At 44.3% G+C, this 22,640-nt stretch overlaps 1 protein-coding gene across 2 annotated transcripts in view; it reads left to right on the forward strand.

Annotated features, from left to right (window-relative positions):
• LOC133541952 (transcription factor IIIB 90 kDa subunit-like) overlaps positions 1 to 22,640 on the forward strand; it is a 277,169-nt gene that overhangs the window by 171,991 nt on the left and 82,538 nt on the right. For both annotated transcript variants that reach the window (XM_061885688.1, XM_061885689.1), the window contains exon 16: positions 2,702 to 2,967. In XM_061885688.1, the coding sequence (XP_061741672.1) occupies positions 2,702 to 2,967 (266 nt within the window). The remainder of the gene's footprint in view (positions 1 to 2,701; positions 2,968 to 22,640) is intronic.

A 22,640-nucleotide genomic window follows, 5' to 3' on the forward strand; every position in this document is an offset into this window, starting at 1 on the left:
TACTTAAAAAAATGCACGCATTTAGTTGTATTCAGTGTTAAAAAATATGATATGGCTCTCACGGAAATACATTTTTAAAATATTTGGCTTTCATGGCTCTCTCAGCCAAAAAGGTTCCCGACCCATTAACACAATAAGTAATGAATAATTCCGCTGGTAATCACGATGTTAAAAATAACGTTCAAAATATAAAACATTCTCATGCATTTTAATCCATCCATCCGTTTTTTACCGCACCTGTTCAAGAAAAAACAATGTTTTTAAAAATAAATACTCATTTTACTCAAAAAAAAAATGTTGGTTTTACTTAAAAAAATGCAAGCATTTAGTTGTATTCAGTGTCAAAAAATATGATATGGCTCTTCACGGAAATACATTTTGAAATATTTGACTTTCATGGCTCTCTCAGCCAAAAAGGTTCCCGACCCATTAACACGATAAGTAATGAATAATTCCGCTGGTAATCACGATGTTAAAAATAACGTTCAAAATATAAAACATTCTCATGCATTTTAATCCATCCATCCGTTTTTTCCCGCACCTGTTCAAGAAATAACAATGTTATTAAAAATAAATACTCATTTTACTCTAAAAAATGTTGGTTTTACTTAAAAAAATGCACGCATTTAGTTGTATTCAGTGTTAAAAAATATGATACGGCTCTTTACGGAAATACATTTTAAAATATTTGGCTTTCATGGCTCTCTCAGCCAAAAAGGTTCCCGACCCATTAACACGATAAGTAATGAATAATTCCGCTGGTAATCACGATGTTAAAAATAACGTTCAAAATATAAAACATTCTCATGCATTTTAATCCATCCATCCGTTTTTTACCGCACCTGTTCAAGAAATAATGTTATTAAAAATAAATACTCATTTTACTCTAAAAAATGTTGGTTTTACTTAAAAAAATGCACGCATTTAGTTGTATTCAGTGTTAAAAAATATGATATGGCTCTCACGGAAATACATTTTTAAAATATTTGGCTTTCATGGCTCTCTCAGCCAAAAAGGTTCCCGACCCATTAACACAATAAGTAATGAATAATTCCGCTAGTAATCACAATGTTAAAAATAACGTTCAAAATATAAAACATTCTAATGCATTTTAATCCATCCATCCATTTTTTACCGCACCTGTTCAAGAAATAACAATGTTATTAAAAATAAATACTCATTTTTCTCTAAAAAATGTTGGTTTTACTTAAAAAAAATGCACGCATTTAGTTGTATTCAGTGTTAAAAACAATGATATGGCTCTCACGGAAATACATTTTTAAAATATTTGGCTTTCATGGCTCTCTCAGGCAAAAAGGTTCCCGACCCATTAACATAAGTAATGAATAATTCCGCTGGTAATCACGATGTTAAAAATAACGTTCAAAATATAAAACATCCTTTATGCATATTAATCCATCCATCCGTTTTTTCCCGCACCTGTTCAAGAAATAATGTTATTAAAAATAAATACTCATTTTACTCTAAAAAAAAGTTGGTTTTACTTAAAAAAATGCACGCATTTAGTTGTATTCAGTGTCAAAAAATATGATATGGCTCTCACGGAAATACATTTTTAAAATATTTGGCTTTCATGGCTCTCTCAGGCAAAAAGGTTCCCGACCCATTAACATAAGTAATGAATAATTCCGCTGGTAATCACGATGTTAAAAATAACGTTCAAAATATAAAACATCCTTTATGCATATTAATCCATCCATCCGTTTTTTCCCGCACCTGTTCAAGAAATAATGTTATTAAAAATAAATACTCATTTTACTCTAAAAAAAAGTTGGTTTTACTTAAAAAAATGCACGCATTTAGTTGTATTCAGTGTCAAAAAATATGATATGGCTCTCACGGAAATACATTTTTAAAATATTTGGCTTTCATGGCTCTCTCAGGCAAAAAGGTTCCCGACCCATTAACATAAGTAATGAATAATTCCGCTGGTAATCACGATGTTAAAAATAACGTTCAAAATATAAAACATCCTTTATGCATATTAATCCATCCATCCGTTTTTTCCCGCACCTGTTCAAGAAATAATGTTATTAAAAATAAATACTCATTTTACTCTAAAAAAAAGTTGGTTTTACTTAAAAAAATGCACGTATTTAGTTGTATTCAGTGTTAAAAACAATGATATCGCTCTCACGGAAATACATTTTAAAAATATTTGACTTTCATGGCTCTCTCAGGCAAAAAGGTTCCCGACCCCTGCTGTAGAACTTTGATGTAAAAATCTCCTTCCGCATCTGTCCCTGACACCCACATTTCAGTGCCTGAAACACTCAGTGGAAACGCTCCCCACCCACACTGCTTGGTGCCTCGTCTGATTTAGATTACCATAGTAACTAATTAGATTACCATAGTAACAAGTATACCATGCAAAAATGCAGATTCCAACCATTGAAAGACTTAGTATAGTTCAAGACTTACGGTCATTAGAAAACATTGCTGCACATCATAATGGCAGCTACACTTTCCATCTTAAAGATCTAAAACAAAAAAAAAGATTTGCGAATGTCCGGCGGGCCAGATTGAAAAGCTTAATGTGGCCCCCAGGCCTTAATTTGCCCAGGTCTGCTCTAGTGCGACTTATATGTGGTTTTTCTTTTCCTTCTTTATGATGCATTTTCGGTCGGAGCGACTTATAAACCGGAAAAATACGCTAAACGCGCCGTCTTCTTTCCTCCAGCCCCGAGCAAAGCCGAGGAGGCACGCGTCCATCCGGGCCAACACGGCCGACGAGGCCATCGAGAAGATGCTGGAGCAGAAGAAGATCTCGTCCAAGATCAACTACGACGTGCTGAAGGACCTTGACGTGAAGCCCCCCGCCGGCAGCCCCGCACGCACGGCCGAACCTTCGAGAGCCCCGACCGCCGCCAGGCTGAGCGGACGCAGCCAGAGACCTGGCCGGGCGCCGCTCAGCCTCAGCACGCCACTCAGCTCGCTGGGGAAAAGGTTAGTCCTCGTCGGTAATGTTTATCTTGTTTTTTTATCTAAGTGAGCAGTAAGGAAAATATTGCTCGGTCAGCATAAATAGCACTGAGGAGTAACACAGGAGTTGTAAGACTTTACAGCGCATACAGAGCAAGATAACGATGCTGACAACTGAATTATTGTGAATTATATTTATATAGCGCTTTTTCTCTAGTGACTCAAAGAGCTTTACATAGTGAAACCCAATATCTAAGTTACATTTAAACCAGTGTGGGTGGCACTGGGAGCAGGTGGGTAAAGTGTCTTGCCCAAGGACACAACGGCAGTGACTAGAATGGCGGAAGCGGGAATCGAACCTGCAACCCTCAAGTCAGCATAAATAGCACTGAGGAGTAACACATGAGTAGTAAGACTTTACAGCGCATACAGAGCAAGATAACGATGCTGGCAACTGCAGCTATTGTGAATTATTGTGGATTATATTTATATAGCGCTTTTTCTCTAGTGACTCAAAGCGCTTTACATAGTGAAACCCAATATCTAAGTTACATTTAAACCAGTGTGGGTGGCACTGGGAGCAGGTGGGTAAAGTGTCTTGCCCAAGGACACAACGGCAGTGACTAGGGTGGCGGAAGCGGGAATCGAACCTGCAACCCTCAAGTTGCTGGCACGGCCACTATACCAACCGAGCTATGCCGCCCGCCTATTGGCATCGAGGAGTGTCAAAATGTTTGTATTTTGAATCTTACCTTAATGGATTTGTATTTGACTTTATTAAATGTTTGGGTAGAATATTATTTAAAAAAAAAAAAAAAAAGTTTTATTTTAAGTAATATAGAAATGTATCAGAGCTGTTTAATTTATGGAAGAATGTAGTTAATCATACAACAGACACCCAATCTTATTGAAAAGGTATTCATTTTGAATCCATCCATCCATCCATTTTCTACCGCTTATTCCCTTTGGAGTGGCGGGGTTCGCTGGTGGCTATCTCAGCTACAATCGGGCGGAAGGCGGTGTACACCTTGGACAAGTCGCCGCCTCATTGCATCAGATAGACAACATTCACACTCACATTCACACATTAGGGCCTGCGATGAGGTGGCGACTTGTCCAGGGTGCACCCCACCCCGCCTTCCGCCCGATTTTAGCTGAGATAGGCGGCAACGCCCCCCGCCACCCCAAAAGGGAATAAGCGGTAGAAAATGGATGGATGGATAGTGTTGCCAATTAATTTCAATTGAGAATCGTCACCCCAAGAATCGAATCAAATCAAATCGCGTGCCCTAGAAACTACATCGGGGCGGCAAGCTCAGTGGGTAGTTTACTGGTTCATGTCGGGGTGTCCCTGAGCAAGGCACCGACTCCTTACCTGCTCCTGACAGGTGGTGGTTGTAACAAACGAACACAAGTTCTCCGGGTGTCGCTGCCACTACGCGACTTAAAGGGGAACATTATCACCAGACCTATGTAAGCGTCAATATATACCTTGATGTTGCAGAAAAAAGACCATATATTTTTTTAACCGATTTCCGAACTCTAAATGGGTTGAATTTTGGCGTATTAAACGCCTTTCTGTTTATCGCTCTGGGGGCGATGACGTCAGAATGTGACGTCGCCGAGGTAATACAGCCGCCATTTTCATTTTCAACACATTGTAAACATTGGGTCTGAGCTCTGTTATTTTCCGTTTTTTCGACTATTTTTTGGAACCTTGGAGACATCATGCCTCGTCGGTGTGTTGTCGGAGGGTGTAACAACACTAACAGGGAGGGATTCAAGTTGCACCACTGGCCCGAATATGCGAAAGTTGCAAGAAATCTGCCGCCAGACCCCCATTGAATGTGCGGGAGTGTCTGCACATTTTACCGGCGATGACAGACATGGCACAGAGATGTATGGATAACCTGCAGATGCATTTGCAACTATAAGGTCAACGAAATCACAAAGGTGAGTTTTGTTGATGTTGACTGCCAGCTAATTGATGCTAACTTGCTACGCTAATCGATGCTAACATGCTATTTACCGGCGGTGCTAAAGCAGACATGGCACAGAGATGTATGGATAACCTGCAGAAGCATTTGCAACGATAAAGTCAACGAAATCACAAAGGTGAGTTTTGTTGATGTTGACTGCCAGCTAATCGATGCTAACATGCTACGCTAATCGACGCTAACATGCTATTTACCGGCGGTGCTAAAGCAGACATGGCACAGAGATGTTTGGATAACCTGCAGATGCATTTGCAACGATAAAGTCAACGAAATCACAAAGGTGAGTTTTGTTGATGTTGACTGCCAGCTAATCGATGTTAACATGCTACGCTAATCGACGCTAACATGCTATTTACCGGCGCTGCTAAAGCAGACATGGCACAGAGATGTATGGATAACCTGCAGATGCATTTGCAACGATAAAGTCAACGAAATCACAAAGGTGAGTTTTGTTGATGACTGCCAGCTAATCGATGCTAACATGCTACGCTAATCGACGCTAACATGCTATTTACCGGCGGTGCTAAAGCAGACATGGCACAGAGATGTATGGATAACCTGCAGATGCATTTGCAACTATATTACATTTCCTTCCACCCACATTTAATGCGAAACAAACACTTACCAATCGACGGATTTAAGTTGCTCCAGTGTCACAAGATGCAAAAGTCCTGATCCTTTGGTCCGCACATTTTACCGGCGATGCTAACGCAGCTATTCGGCCATGCTATGGCTATGAATAGCGTCAATAGCTTCAGTTTCTTCTTCAATACTTTCATACTCCAACCATCTGTTTCAATACATGCGTAATCTGTTGAATCGCTTAAGCCGCTGAAATCCGAGTCTGAATCCGAGCTAATGTCGCTATATCTTGCTGTGGTATTCGCCGTTGTTTGTTTACATTGGCAGCACTGTATGACGTCACAGGGAAATGGATAGTCTCATCGCAAATAGCGAATATCAAGCTTTTTTTAGGGATGTTCCGAGACCGGTAAAATTTAAAAAAAAATTTTTTTAAATACACCAAGCCACTGGGAACTGATTTTTATTGTTTTTAACCCTTTTGAAATTGTGATAATGTTCCCCTTTAAGGAGTCACGGGTGGGACCTGATATTCAGCTGGGAATGAGTAAAACAATAAATAAACACAAGACATACTGTATGTATAATCCAATCCAATCCACTTTATTTATATAGCACATTTAAACAACAATAACGTTTCCAAAGTGCTGCACAGCCATGTTAAAAACAATATTATGCTCCACCAATGACTGAATAAAACAAAAAATGAATACAAATAAAACCAATAAAAACAATATAAAAACAAATATGATTAAAAACTATTTTAAAGGGTAAAATCAATTAAAACAGTAAAATAAAAATACAAGTGTATAAAAAAACACAGAGGACAACAGAGAACAGAGGACCACACAACTCACGTAGTGTTAAAAGCCAAAGAATAAAAGTGGGTCTTAAGACGAGACTTAAAACACTCCACTGTGGAAGCAGTTTGAACATGGAACGGCAGAGTGTTCCAGAGCTTAGGGCCGACCACAGAGAAGGCCCTGTCTCCCCTGGTCTTAAGTCTGGTCTTGGGCACCACGAGCTGGAGCTGGCTTTCGGACCTCAGAGCGCGAGCAGGAATGTAAATTTGGATGAGGTCCGAGATATATTGAGGTGCCAGTCCATGTAAAGATTTAAAAACAAACAGCAATGTTTTAAAATCAATTCTAAAATGAACAGGGAGCCAGTGCAAACTCTGAAGAATTGGGGTTATATGCTGGCGTTTCCTGGCCCCTGTTAAAAGTCGTGCTGCCGCGTTCTGGACTAACTGCAACCGGGAGAGAGCTTTTTGGCTAATGCCAGCATGAAGTGCATTGCAGTAGTCCAGGCCACTTGAAATAAAAGCATGCACCACTTGTTCAAAAAGGTTCAAAGATAAAAACGGTTTAACCTTCACTAAAAGACGAAGGTGATAAAAACCCGATTTTAAAACGCCATTGACTTGTTTGTCTAGTTTAAAATGGCTGTCTATAGTGACGCCAAGGCTGGTGACTTTGGGACGCACATCATTTTGCAATGGTCCCAAGTCAGTGAGGGCCGGACCAAAAACTACAATTTCCGTTTTTCCCTCATTCATTATTAAAAAATTCTGGGCTAACCAAGCCTTGACGTCACATAGACAGTTAAGAAGGGGGGTCAGGGGGCCGTGGCTTTTTGAAATCGGCATGTAAATTTGGCAGTCATCTGCATAAAAGTGATAAAACACTCCATGTTTCTTAAAAATATCTCCAAGAGGGAGGAGATAAAGAGCGAACAGGATGGGGCCTAAAATAGATCCTTGGGGGACACCACAGTAAAGCGGGGCAGAAGAGGAGGTGGCGTCCCCCAGCCTGACAGAGAAGGACCTCTCAGACAGGTAAGATCTGAACCACGCTAACGCAGTCCCCCTGACACCCACACGGTCTCTCAGGCGGTCTAAAAGAATTGTGTGGTCGACTGTATCAAAGGCAGCTGTAAGACCTAAAAGCACTAAAATGGCAGAGCTGCCAGAATCAGACATTAAAAGCAAGTCATTAAAAACCTTCAAAAGTGCAGATTCAGTACTGTGCAAAGCTTTGTATCCAGACTGAAATGGATCTAAAGTGCTATTTTCATCTAAAAAAGGCTGCAGTTGTGCCAGAACACATTTCTCCAAAATCTTTGACACAAAAGGTAATTTGGAAATGGGCCGATAATTTGACAAACTTGTCGGATCAAGACCTGGTTTTTTAATCAAAGGCTCAACAACAGCTTTTTGTTGTTTTTATACTTTTAGCCATGACACAACCCGACTTATATTTAATAAGCCACAAATTATTCCCGCATAACAAACACATTTTGAAAGTGCATGTACAGTTACTAATGGGTAATAAACAACATAACATAATGCACCATTTACTCTTCTTTACTTTAAACAGTTGTTGAAACAAGTTTATTTACCTTTTTCACATGACAATACTGATCTCTTTTTTTTTGCTCCACTGCGACCCAAGCTCGTTGTTTACTTACATATGTCCACTGTTCTATACGAAGCCAAATAAATTCACATTCAGCCAGTAGTTGCAACTTGATGCTCTTGTGTAGTACAGTTGGTTCATTCTTGCTGTAGTTGTGCCTCTCCAAGGTATTGTACCACAAATATGAGTGACATCTTCTTGCAGGACTTAGTTTTCACAGATATTAAGTGGTTTACATGTGGTGGCTGTCCGTTTAGCTTGTACTTTTGTTGACAACATTGACGCGGGTAAACTGCCAGCATAGCGTTCTCCTCTGCTGGTTGTCGATGTTGCATTCATACGTGTTTTGCTTTAAGATGGCATTCTATACTTGATGTGCGCCAATTTTACGAATTTTTGTCGCGGTAATACCACCAGCAATCAATCTATCCAATCCGCTTTATTTTTATAGCACATTTAAACAAAAAAAATGTTTCCAAAGTGCTGCACAACATTATTAAAAAAAATATTCAAATGTTACCCTTAGCTCCACCAATGACTGAAAAAAACCAACAAATAAATAAATATAAAAGCAATATAAAAACAATATAGGTTGATTGGCAACATTAAATTGGACCATGTGTGTGAATGTTGTCTGTCTATCTGTGTTGGCCCTGCGATGAGGTGGCGACTTGTCCAGGGTGTACGCCGCCTTCCGTCCGATTGTAGCTGAGCTAGATAGATAGATAGTACTTTATTGATTCCTTCAGGAAAATTAAAATTCCAGCAGCAGTGTACAGAGTTGAGATCAATTTAAAAAAAAAAAGTAAATAATGGGGGTTTAAAAGGAAACAAAATAGAGAAATATTACAAAAAGAATAAAAACAATGGGAATAACAATATAACAGTAAAATAAGAATATAACAAGACAAAGTAGGCAGTAGTGACCATGTTATGAAAACGTATTGCACTGTTATTGTTTTGCATCCCCTGTCATCCTAATACCCCCCGTCCCCCGTCCCAGAGAGGAGTTGTACAGTCTAATGGCGTGTGGGACAAAGGAGTTCTTGAGTCTATTAGTCCTGCACTTGGGATGAAGCAGTCTAGAACTGAACAGGCTCCTCTGGCTACTGATAACGCTATGCAGAGGGTGACTGGCATCATCCAGGATGCTCACTAGTTTGTCCACAGTCCTCTTCTCTGCCACCGTCACCAGTGAGTCCAGTTTCATTCCCATTGTAGAACCGGCCCGCCTGATCAGTTTCTCAAGTCTGGAGCTGTCCTGGAGCGCCCCTGGATAAAAACAATATAAAAAATAAATATTATTAAAAACAATTTTAAAGGCTAAAAGTAATTAAAACAGTAAATAGAAATCAAAATAAAAAAAAAAACAGGCAGAAAATTGAGGTTACCTCATTTTTTTTTTATTTAACAAAATTGTCCACCTCCCTTTGCGACGCCGATTTTAAAGGGTAACACTAATTAAAACAGTAAAAAGAAATCGAAAATTTAAAAAACACGGACAGCAAAATGAGGTAACAAGTTACCTCATTTTTTTTTTTTTTTTAACAAAATTGTCCACCTCCCTTTGCGACGCCCACGTCTTGCGATGAATCCATCCATCCATTTTCTACCGCTTATTCCCTTTTGGGGTCGCAAAGCTACAATCGGGCGGAAGGCGGGGTACACACTGGACAAGTCGCCACCTCATCGCAGGGCCAACACGGATAGACAGACAACATTCACACACTAGGGCCAATTTAGTGTTGCCAATCAACCTATCCCCAGGTGCATGTCTTTGGAAGTGGGAGGAAGCCGGAGTACCCGGAGGGAACCCACGCATTCACGGGGAGAACATGCAAACTCCACACAGAAAGATCCCGAGCCTGGATTTGAACCCAGGACTGCAGGACCTTCGTATTGTGAGGCAGACGCACTAACCCCTCTGCCACCGTGAAGCCCCTGTGATGAATCTTCATTCAATCTTCATTCATATTTGAAAACGTGATCATTTCATTTTATTAACCACATTAATGTTAACAGCCCTATTTAAAAATATATATATATATATTTTTTAAATCTGTTTGAATTTGGATTAATCGTCATTAATTTCCTCGCCCGGATAAGGGTGGAGTACCATCTCCGGGTTGGGGAGGAGACCTTGCCCCAAGTGGAGGAGTTCAAGTACCTCGGAGTCTTTCACGAGTGAGGGAAGAGTGGATCGTGAGATCGACAGGAGGATCGGTGCAGCGTCTTCAGTCATGCGGACGCTGTATCGATCCGTTGTTGTGAATAAGGCTGGGCGATATGACTAAAAAAATTTATCACAATATAAGTGTTTCATATCAGTCGATATCGATAATTATTGATAAAAAAAAAATATATATATATATATATATTCTAAATAAAGACCAGGATGAATTTAAATACTTATTTTAAATATAACCTTTAACCTTTAGAACGAGGTCAGCATTATGAAAAACAGTCAAATAAATGAAAATATAAATATTGACATTAAATAAAATGCTTAATCCAACAAAATGTGCAAAGTATTGTAATTAAGAAATGAGTCGTGTACAACTCAGGCTTTAAAGCCATATTGGTAAGAATATACACAAATAAATAACAGTCACATTAAGCAAGCAGAAACAAACATGTCTTCCAGAATATTGGAAACATCGGAATAAACTCGCGTCCGAACATCTGTGACAGAACAAACCTGTTACCTTCTTCACTCATTTATGGAAAAATCAAACCAACTTCAACATATAAAAAAAAATAACTCAAGCATATACTCAAACCACTGCTTCACTTGGCTCAGGTGGTAAAAGAAGTTTGTCGTGTTCCCAGACTTGCTCGGGATCTTGCAAAGTTTGCAGACAGTATTACTCTGATTCGTATCGGACCAAAAAAAATCCAAAATACTGCCAAACTGGTGTAGTTTCCCTTTGTTTATTGACAATTTCCTCTCGTGCTGCCGCACTCATATTCCCGTTTCCTTTCACTCCTCGTCGTCAGCTAGCCCTTGTTGTTTTTTTGTTTTTTTTGCTGTTAGCATTTCCCAGAATGCCTTGCGGTTCAGGCGAGAAGCCCTTCCTCTGCCCACACCCCCCAGAATGCTGTGCGGTTCCGGCTCGGCCTTACTTCCTATTTTTTTTCTAACAGAATTATCGAACGTTCTATCGACCCCATTTTCTATTGGTATTGATCACATGTTTATCGCAATATACACCACCGTTCAAAAGTTTGGGGTCGCATTGAAATGTCCTTATTTTTGAAGGAAAAGCACTGTACTTTTCAATGAAGATAACTTTAAACTAGTCTTAACTTTAAAGAAATACATGTGGTAAATGACTATTCTAACTGCAAATGTCTGGTTTTTGGTGCAATATCTACATAGGTGTATAGAGGCCCGTTTCCGGCAACTATCACTCCAGTGTTCTAATGGTACAATATGTTTGCTCATTGGCTCAGAAGGCTATTTGATGATTAGAAAACCCTTGTGCAATCACGTTCACACATCTGAAAACAGTTTAGCTCGTTATGGAAGCTACAAAACTGACCTTCCTTTGAGCAGATTGAGTTTCTGGAGCATCACATTCGTGGGGTCAATTAAACGCTCAAAATGGCCAGAAAAAGAGAACTTTCATCTGAAACTCGACAGTCTATTCTTGTTCTTAGAAATGAAGGCTATTCCATGCGAGAAATTGCTAAGAAATTGAAGATTTCCTACAACGGTGTGTACTATTCCCTTCAGAGGACAGCACAAACAGGCTCTAACCAGAGTAGAAAAATAAGTGGGAGGCCGCATTGCACAACTAAGCAAGAAGATAAGTACATTAGAGTCTCTAGTTTCAGAAACAGACGCCTCACAGGTCCCCAACTGGCATCCTCATTAAATAGTACCCGCAAAACACCAGCGTCAACATCTACAGTGAGGAGACGGCTGCGGGATTCTGGAATGGCAAAGAAATAGCCATATCTGAGACTGGCCAATAAAAGAAAAAGATTAGGATGGGCAAAATAATACAGACATTGGACAGAGGAAGACTGGAAAAAAGTGTTGTGGACGGATGAATCCAAGTTTGAGGTGTTTGGATCACAAAGAAGAACGTTTGTGAGACGCAGAACAACTGAAAAGATGCCGGACGCCATCTGTTAAACATGGTGGAGGGAATGTGATGGTCTGGGGTTGCTTTGGTGCTGGTAAGGTGGGAGATTTTTACAGAGTAAAAGGGATTCTGAATAAGGAAGGCTATCACTCCATTTTGCAACGCCATGCCATACCCAGTGGACGGAGCTTGATTGGAGCCAATTTCGTCCTACAACAAGACAACGACCCAAAACACACCTCCAAATTGTGCAAGAACTATTTAGAGAAGAAGCAGGCAGCTGGTGTTCTATCGGGAATGGAGTGGCCAGCGCAGTCACCAGATCTGAACCTCATTGAGCTGTTGTGGGAGCAACTTGACCGTATGGTACGCAACAAGTCAGTAGAAGCATTTAAGTCTCACCTTAAAACTCATCTGTATACTCTAGCCTTTAAATAGACCTCCTTTTTAGACCAGTTGATCTGCCGCTTCTTTTCTTTCCCCTATGTCCCCCCCCTCCCTTGTGGAAGAGGTCCGGTCCGATGACCATGGATGAAGTACTGGCTGTCCAGAGTCGAGACCCATGATGGACTGCTCGTCGGGACATCGGTTGGGGACATCTCTACGCTGCTGACCCGCCTCCGCTTGAGATGGTCTCCTGTGGACGGGACTCTCGCTGCTGTCTTGGATCCGCTTGAACTGAACTCTCGCGGCTGTGTTGGAGCCACTATGGATTGAACTTTCACAGTATCATGTTGGACCCGCTCGACATCCATTGCTTTCGGTCCCCTAGAGGGGGGGGCGGGTTGCCCACATCTGAGGTCCTCTCCAAGGTTTCTCATAGTCGGCATTGTCACTGGCGTCCCACTGGATGTGAATTCTCCCTGCCCACTGGGTGTGAGTTTTCCTTGCCCTTTTGTGGGTTCTTCCGAGGATGTTGTAGTCGTAAGGATTTGTGCAGTCCTTTGAGACATTTGTGATTTGGGGCTATATAAATAAACATTGATTGATTGATTGATTGATTGAAGTGCCCATCCAACCAATCCAACTTGTGGGAGCGGCTTCTAGAAGCGTGGGGTGCAATTTCTCCAGATTACCTCAACAAATTAACAGCTAGAATGCCAAAGGTCTGCAATGCTGTAATTGCTGCAAATGGAGGATTCTTTGACGAAAGAAAAGTTTGATGTAAAAAAAAATCTTATTTCAATCAATCAATCAATGTTTACTTATATAGCCCTAAATCACTAGTGTCTCAAAGGGCTGCACAAACCACCACGACATCCTCGGTAGGCCCACATAAGGGCAAGGAAAACTCACACCCAGTGGGACATCGGTGACAATGATGACTATGAGAACCTTGGAGAGGAGGAAAGCAATGGATGTCGAGCGGGTCTAACATGATACTGTGAAAGTTCAATCCATAATGGATCCAACACAGTCGCGAGAGTCCAGTCCAAAGCGGATCCAACACAGCAGCGAGAGTCCCGTTCACAGCGGAGCCAGCAGGAAACCATCCCAAGCGGAGGCGGATCAGCAGCGCAGAGATGTCCCCAGCCGATACACAGGCGAGCAGTACATGGCCACCGGATCGGACCGGACTCCCCCCACAAAGGAGAGTGGGACATAGAAGAAAAAGAAAAGAAACGGCAGATCAACTGGTCTAAAAAGGGAGTCTATTTAAAGGCTAGAGTATACAAATGAGTTTTAAGGTGAGACTTAAATGCTTCTACTGAGGCATTATTTCAAATACAAATCATTATTTTTAACCTTGCCAATGTCTTGACTCTATTTTTTATTCATTCCACAACGTATGGTGGTGAATGAGTTTGACTTTTCATGGAAAACACAAAATTGTTTGGGTGACCCCAAGCTTTTGAACGGTAGTGTATATTGTAATTGTTTTATCGCCCGGCTCTAGTGGTGAAGAAGGAGCTGAGCCGGAAGGCAAAGCTCTCAATTTTACCGGTCGATATACGTTCCCATCCTCACCTATGGTCATGAGCTTTGGGTCATGACCGAAAGGATGAGAGGTGAGAAGCTCTGTCATCCAAGGGGAGCTCAAAGTAAAGCCGCTGCTCCTCCGCATGGAGAGGAGCCAGATGAGGTGGTTCGGGCTTCTGGTCAGGATGCCACCCCTAGGGAGGTGTTTTGAGGACGTCCACGGGGAAGACCCAGGACACATTGGGAAGACTATGGGAATGCCTCTGGATCCCCCGGGAGGAGCTGGACGAAGTGGCTGGGGAGAGGGAAGTCTGGGCTTCTCTGCTTAGGCTGCTGCCCCCGCGACCCGACCTCGGATAAGCGGAAAAAAAGATGGATGGATAGTTTGAAGAGAAATTTACCAGCGAGGACACTCCAGTCGGAGTATCCCCGCTCATCCGTGTGCTGACCTATGCATTTTAAAACTAAAGGAGCGTCCGCGTTCAAAATAATCAGCTTAGATACGTGATTGATGCGAAAATCTTTTGTGACTAAACGCAAGTGAACTTTTTTTGTTATTTTTTTTAACTCTTTGTTTTTGCCAGCCCGAGTTAAAATGTTTTTTTCAAAGAGGTTACCCAGTAAATGTATGCACGGATAATTTTCTAATTATCGTGCAAAAATCTCCGTATTATCCCGCTTTATCACATTTTGTCCCTGCGGTTGAATAATAATCTTCAAACATCACGCACTGTATTTTGTAGGTGAGATGGAAAGCAGCTTGTGTCCCGATACTTCTGCCCACGTATTGAACCATCAATCAATCAATCAATGTTTATTTATATAGCCCCAAATCACAAATGTCTCAAAGGACTGCACAAATCATTACGACTACAACATCCTCGGAAGAACCCACAAAAGGGCAAGGAAAACTCACACCCAGTGGGCAGGGAGAATTCACATCCAGTGGGACGCCAGTGACAATGCTGACTATGAGAAACCTTGGAGAGGACCTCAGATGTGGGCAACCCCCCCCCCCCCCCTCTAGGGGACCGAAAGCAATGGATGTCGAGCGGGTCTAACATGATACTGTGAAAGTTCAATCCATAGTGGCTCCAACACAGCCGCGAGAGTTCAGTTCAAGCGGATCCAAGACAGCAGCGAGAGTCCCGTCCACAGGAAACCATCTCAAGCGGATCAGCAGCGTAGAGATGTCCCCAACCGATACAGGCGAGCGGTCCATCCTGGGTCCCGACGAGCGGTCCATCCTGGGTCTCGACTCTGGACAGCCAGTACTTCCTCCATGGTCATCGGACCGGACCCCCTCCACAAGGGAGGGGGGGACATAGGAGAAAGAAAAGAAGCGGCAGATCAACTGGTCTAAAAAGGACCAGTGACAATGCTGACTATGAGAAACCTGGGAGAGGACCTCAGATGTGGGCAACCCCCCCCCCCCTCTAGGGGACCGAAAGCAATGGATGTCGAGCGGGTCTAACATGATACTGTGAAAGTTCAATCCATAGTGGCTCCAACACAGCCGCGAGAGTTCAGTTCAAAGCGGATCCAAGACAGCAGCGAGAGTCCCGTCCACAGGAAACCATCTCAAGCGGAGGCGGATCAGCAGCGTAGAGATGTCCCCAACCGATACAGGCGAGCGGTCCATCCTGGGTCCCGACGAGCGGTCCATCCTGGGTCTCGACTCTGGACAGCCAGTACTTCATCCATGGTCATCGGACCGGACCCCCTCCACAAGGGAGGGGGGGATATAGGAGAAAGAAAAGAAGCGGCAGATCAACTGGTCTAAAAAGGACCAGTGACAATGCTGACTATGAGAAACCTGGGAGAGGACCTCAGATGTGGGCAACCCCCCCCCCTCTAGGGGACCGAAAGCAATGGATGTCGAGCGGGTCTAACATGATACTGTGAAAGTTCAATCCATAGTGGCTCCAACACAGCCGCGAGAGTTCAGTTCAAAGCGGATCCAAGACAGCAGCGAGAGTCCCGTCCACAGGAAACCATCTCAAGCGGAGGCGGGTCAGCAGCGTAGAGATGTCCCCAACCGATACAGGCGAGCGGTCCATCCTGGGTCCCGACGAGCGGTCCATCCTGGGTCTCGACTCTGGACAGCCAGTACTTCATCCATGGTCATCGGACCGGACCCCCTCCACGAGGGAGGGGGGGGATATAGGAGAAAGAAAAGAAGCGGCAGATCAACTGGTCTAAAAAGGACCAGTGACAATGCTGACTATGAGAAACCTTGGAGAGGACCTCAGATGTGGGCAACCCCCCCCCCCCCCTCTAGGGGACCGAAAGCAATGGATGTCGAGCGGGTCTAACATGATACTGTGAAAGTTCAATCCATAGTGGCTCCAACACAGCCGCGAGAGTTCAGTTCAAGCGGATCCAAGACAGCAGCGAGAGTCCCGTCCACAGGAAACCATCTCAAGCGGAGGCGGATCAGCAGCGTAGAGATGTTCCCAACCGATACAGGCGAGCGGTCCATCCTGGGTCCCGACGAGCAGTCCATCCTGGGTCTCGACTCTGGACAGCCAGTACTTCATCCATGGTCATCGGACCGGACCCCCTCCACAAGGGAGGGGGGGACATAGGAGAAAGAAAAGAAGCGGCAGATCAACTGGTCTAAAAAGGACCAGTGACAATGCTGACTATGAGAAACCTTGGAGAGGACCTCAGATGTGGTCAACCCCCCCCTCTAGGGGACCGAAAGCAATGGATGTCGAGCGGGTCTAACATGATACTGTGAAAGTTCAATCCATAGTGGCTCCAACACAGATTGTGCACGTGGTCACGTGTCCTTTGATTATTGTACCCTGACATGAAACAAGATGATCCATTCGCGTCCAAATGAGGGACAACACCTCCCTCACATAAATCCATTTTTAATCACATCCAATAATAATCCCCCCGGCGCACAGCAGATGCTGCACGGAGGAGGGGATGGAGACGGAGACGGATGGAGACGTTTGTTTCGTCTGGCACCGTGTCGCCACGTTCCCGCGCGCACGGCGCCTCGTCTGTCACCCGCCGTAATCACCTGTGACAGGGGGACAGATGCTCCCCCCCTCCTCCCGCCCCAATCCTCCTCCTCGCTCTTCCTAATTTCTGCCCCTCTCTTCCCCGGGTTTTCCTCTCCGCTCCCGGTCCCGCCTCCTCTGCAGGCCGCGTTCATCCCGTGACACGCGTCCTCGGCGAGCCTTTCAAATGGACTTAATGGGTTTCTGCAGCCGCGCTCACTTTCTCGCCGCTCTGGGAGGAAATTGGTTCCCTTTGACTGTGCTTTTTTTTTTTTTTTCCTTTCAAATCCCTGTCAGTGCAGCTTTTCCCGAGCAAAACAGAGAAGTGATGTCAATCAATCAATCAATGTTTACTTATATAGCCCTAAATCACTAGTGTCTCAAAGGGCTGCACAAACCACCACGACATCCTCGGTAGGCCCACATAAGGGCAAGGAAAACTCACACCCAGTGGGACATCGGTGACAATGATGACTATGAGAACCTTGGAGAGGAGGAAAGCAATGGATGTCGAGCGGGTCTAACATGATACTGTGAAAGTTCAATCCACAATGGATCCAACACAGTCGCGAGAGTCCAGTCCAAAGCGGATCCAACACAGCAGCGAGAGTCCCGTTCACAGCGGAGCCAGCAGGAAACCATCCCAAGCGGAGGCGGATCAGCAGCGCAGAGATGTCCCCAGCCGATACACAGGCAAGCAGTACATGGCCACCGGATCGGACCGGACCCTCTCCACAAGGGAGAGTGGGACATAGAAGAAAAAGAAAAGAAACGGCAGATCAACTGGTCTAAAAAGGGAGTCTATTTAAAGGCTAGAGTATACAAATGAGTTTTAAGGTGAGACTTAAATGCTTCTACTGAGGTGGCATCTCGAACTGTTACCGGGAGGGCATTCCAGAGTACTGGAGCCCGAACGGAAAACGCTCTATAGCCCGCAGACTTTTTTTGGGCTCTAGGAATCACTAATAAGCCGGAGTCTTTTGAACGCAGATTTCTTGCCGGGACATATGGTACAATACAATCGGCAAGATAGGATGGAGCTAGACCGTGTAGTATTTTATACGTAAGTAGTAAAACCTTAAAGTCACATCTTAAGTGCACAGGAAGCCAGTGCAGGTGAGCCAGTACAGGCGTAATGTGATCAAACTTTCTTGTTCTTGTCAAAAGTCTAGCAGCCGCATTTTGTACCAACTGTAATCTTTTAATGCTAGACATGGGGAGACCCGAAAATAATACGTTACAGTAATCGAGGCGAGACGTAACAAACGCATGGATAATGATCTCAGCGTCTTTAGTGGACAGAATGGAGCGAATTTTAGCGATATTACGAAGATGAAAGAAGGCCGTTTTAGATGTGAGGATCGATACTGTAACATTAATACTAGGGATGTCCGATGATATCGGACGTTAAATGCTTTAAAATGTGATATCGGAAATTACCGGTATCAGTTTCAGAATTCAGGTGTACTGGAGAGGAGGCTTTGCCGGATAGTCGAACCTCGGATTCAGGAGGAACAGTGTGGTTTTCGTCCTGGTCGTGGAACTGTGGACCAGCTCTATACTCTCGGCAGGGTTCTTGAGGGTGCATGGGAGTTTGCCCAACCAGTCTACATGTGCTTTGTGGACTTGGAGAAGGCATTCGACCGTGTCCCTCGGGAAGTCCTGTGGGGAGTGCTCAGAGAGTATGGGGTATCGGACTGTCTTATTGTGGCGGTCCGTTCCCTGTATGATCAGTGTCAGAGCTTGGTCCGCATTGCCGGCAGTAAGTCGGACACGTTTCCAGTGAGGGTTGGACTCCGCCAAGGCTGTCCTTTGTCACCGATTCTGTTCATAACTTTTATGGACAGAATTTTTAGGCGCAGTCAAGGCGTTGAGGGGTTCCGGTTTGGTAACCGCAAGATTAGGTCTTTGCTTTTTGCAGATGATGTGGTCCTGATGGCTTCATCTGGCCGGGATCTTCAGCTCTCACTGGATCGGTTCGCAGCCGAGTGTGAAGCGACCGGAATGAGAATCAGCACCTCCAAGTCCGAGTCCATGGTTCTCGCCCGGAAAAGGGTGGAGTGCCATCCCCGGGTTGGGGAGGAGACCCTGCCCCAAGTGGAGGAGTTCAAGTACCTAGGAGTCTTGTTCACGAGTGGGGGAAGAGTGGATCGTGAGATCGACAGGCGGATCGGTGCGGCGTTTTCAGTAATGCGGACGCTGTATCGATCCGTTGTGGTGAAGAAGGAGCTGAGCCGGAAGGCAAAGCTCTCAATTTACCGGTCGATCTACGTTCCCATCCTCACCTATGGTCATGAGCTTTGGGTCATGACCGAAAGGACAAGATCACGGGTACAAGCGGCCGAAATGAGTTTCCTCTCCCTTAGAGATAGGGTGAGAAGCTCTGCCATCCGGGAGGAACTCAAAGTAAAGCCGCTGCTCCTTCACATGGAGAGGAGCCAGATGAGGTGATTCGGGCATCTGGTCAGGATGCCACCCGAACGCCTCCCTAGGGAGGTGTTTAGGGCACGTCCAACCGGTAGGAGGCCACGGGGAAGACCCAGGACACGCTGGGAAGACTATGTCTCCCGACTGGCCTGGGAACGCCTCGGGATCCCCCGGGAAGAGCTAGACGAAGTGGCTGGAGATAGGGAAGTCTGGACTTCCCTGCTTAGGCTGCTGCCCCCGCGACCCGACCTCGGATAAGCGGAAGATGATGGATGGATTGATGGAGTTTCAGAATTATCAGTACCGGTGTCAAAATGTAAAATGTTTGACTTTTTAAAACGCCGCTGTGGACACGGACGTAAGGGAGAAGTACAGAGCGCCAATAAACCTTAAAGTCACTTGCAATCACATAATATCTACGTCTTTTGACACACACAAGTGAATGCAGCACATACTTGCTCAACAGCCATACAGATCACACTGAGGGTGGCCGTATAAAGAACTTTTAACACTGTCACAAATATGCGCCACGCTGTGAACCCACACCAAACAAGAATGACAAACACATCACGGGAGAACATCCGCACCGTAACACAACATAAACACAGCAGAACCAATATCCCGACCCCCTTGCAGCACTAACTCTTCCAGAATGGTACAATACACACACCCCCACCACAACTCCGCCCCCTCAACCCCGCCCACCTCAACCTCCTTAGGCTACATAACAAATACCCGGTATCCCTTGCAGCACTAACTTTTCCTGGATGCTACAATAAACACCTTCCGCTACCTCCTACCTCAATCAACCCCCCCACACCTCAACCTCCCCATGCTCTCTCAGGGAGAGCATGTCCAAAATTCCAAGCTGCTGTTTTGAGGGATGTTATAAATGATAAATGGGTTGTACTTGTATAGCGCTTTTCTACCTTCAAGGTACTCAAAGCGCTTTGACACTACTTCCACATTCACCCATTCACACACACATTCACACACTGATGGAGGGAGCTGCCATGCAAGGCGCTAACCAGCACCCATCAGGAGCAAGGGTGAAGTGTCTTGCTCAGGACACAACGGACGTGACGAGGTTGGTACTAGGTGGGATTTGAACCAGTGACCCTCGGGTTGCGCACGGCCACTCTCCCACTGCGCCACGCCGTCCCTATGTTAAAAAAAAAAAAAGCACTTTGTGACTTCAATAATAAATATGGCAGTGCCATGTTGGCATTTTTTTTTTCCATAGCTTATGTTGTGTTTATTTTGGAAAACCTTGTTACATTGTTTAATGCATCCAGCTGGGCATCACTAAACAATTAGGCACAATTATGTGTTAATTCTACGACTGTATTATACAGTGGGGCAAAAAAGTATTTAGTCAGCCACCGATTGTGCAAGTTCTCCCACTTAAAATGATGACAGAGGTCTGTAATTTTCATCATAGGTACACTTCAACTGTGAGAGACAGAATGTGGAAAAAAAAAAATCCAGGAATTCACATTGTAGCAATTTTAAAGAATTTATATGTAAATGATGGTGGAAAATAAGTATTTGGTCAATAACAAAAATTCAACTCAATACTTTGTAATATAACCTTTGTTGGCAATAACAGAGGCCAAACTATTACTATAGGTCTTTACCAGGTTTGCACACACAGTAGCTGGTATTTTGGCCCATTCCTCTATGCAGATCTCCTCGAGAGCAGTGATGTTTTGGGGCTGTCGCCGAGCAACACGGACTTTCAACTCCCTCCACAGATTTTCTATGGGGTTGAGGTCTGGAGACTGGCTAGGCCACTCCAGGACTTCAAATGCTTCTTACGGAGCCACTCCTTCATTGCCCGGGCGGTGTGTTTTGGATCATTGTCATGCTGGAAGACCCAGCCACGTTTCATCTTCAAAGCTCTCACTGATGGAACGAGGTTTTGGCTCAAAATCTCACGATACATGGCCCCGTTCATTCTTTCCTTAACACGGATCAGTCGTCCTGTCCCCTTAGCAGAAAAACAGCCCCAAAGCATGATGTTTCCACCCCTATGCTTCACAGTAGGTATGGTGTTCTTGGGATGCAACTCAGTATTCTTCTTCCTCCAAACACGACGAGTTGAGTTTATACCAAAATGATCAATTTTGGTTTCATCTGACCACATGACATTCTCCCAATCCTCTGCCGTATCATCCATGTGCTCTCTGGCAAACTTCAGACGGGCCTGGACATGCACTGGCTTAAGCAGCGGGACATGTCTGGCACTGCAGGATTTGATTCCCTGTCGGCGTAGTGCAGGGGTGCCCATTACGTCGATCGCGAGCTACCAGTCGACCGCGGGGGGGGGGTGTGTCAGTCGATCTCGAGCCAGGCTTTTAAAAAGAATAGACCTAAAAATTAGTGATCTTCAATCTTCACCAAAACGTCACTTAAATGACATTCACGGTACCGGAGGGTCTTGTGAGATGACGCTGGCTGCTGCAAGATCATTACTATGAAAATATGATCGAGAGGAAGGCGAGAAACACTTTTTATTTCAACAGACTCTCGCGCCGTACCTTCCGTCAAAACTCTAAAGGCCGACTGCACATTTCCTATCTTCACAATAAAAGCCCTGCTTCATGCTGCCTGCGCTAACTAAATACAGAGTCTCGGAAAACTGGCGTGCACAAGCGATCCCTCAGAAAGCTGGCGTGCACATCACTTGCGCACGCCAGCTTTCCGAGACTCTTATTTTGTTAGCGCAGGCACCATGAAGTAGGGCTTTTATTGTGAAGATAGGAAATGCGCAGTCGGCCTTTAGAGTTTTGACGGAAGGGACGGCGCCAATGCGCCAAAATAAAAGTTTCAATCATTCAATCAATCAGTCTTTGCTAGCAAGCAAGACTGGATGTTCCGGAGCGGATCTCACGGGGTTCATTCTGATATTTTTAGGCCCAACAAGTGGTCGGGAGGATCGTAACTCAAATTGATGCTTACAACTTTAAGCGCGGTAATTAGCCGAAAGATAGCTGGTAATTGTCGATTGAGGTACTACTGTGAAACCGTATGGAAACAGGTGGAAATAGCAACTGTGGTATATGCACTTTTGTGAGTGTGTCCAGACTTTAGAGCTTAAAGTAAAACAAAAATAAACATTTGATAAGTACGGTTATAATCGAATGTTCCTAAATCGGTCCTTCTGACAAGATGATTGATGGCACCAGTGGCGGAGCTAGACTTTTATCCTTGGGCTGGCCAGGGGGTGCCCAACGCTATTTCAGGGGG

This window comes from Nerophis ophidion, linkage group LG24, assembly GCF_033978795.1.
Source record: "Nerophis ophidion isolate RoL-2023_Sa linkage group LG24, RoL_Noph_v1.0, whole genome shotgun sequence".
Lineage (NCBI taxonomy): Eukaryota > Metazoa > Chordata > Actinopteri > Syngnathiformes > Syngnathidae > Nerophis > Nerophis ophidion.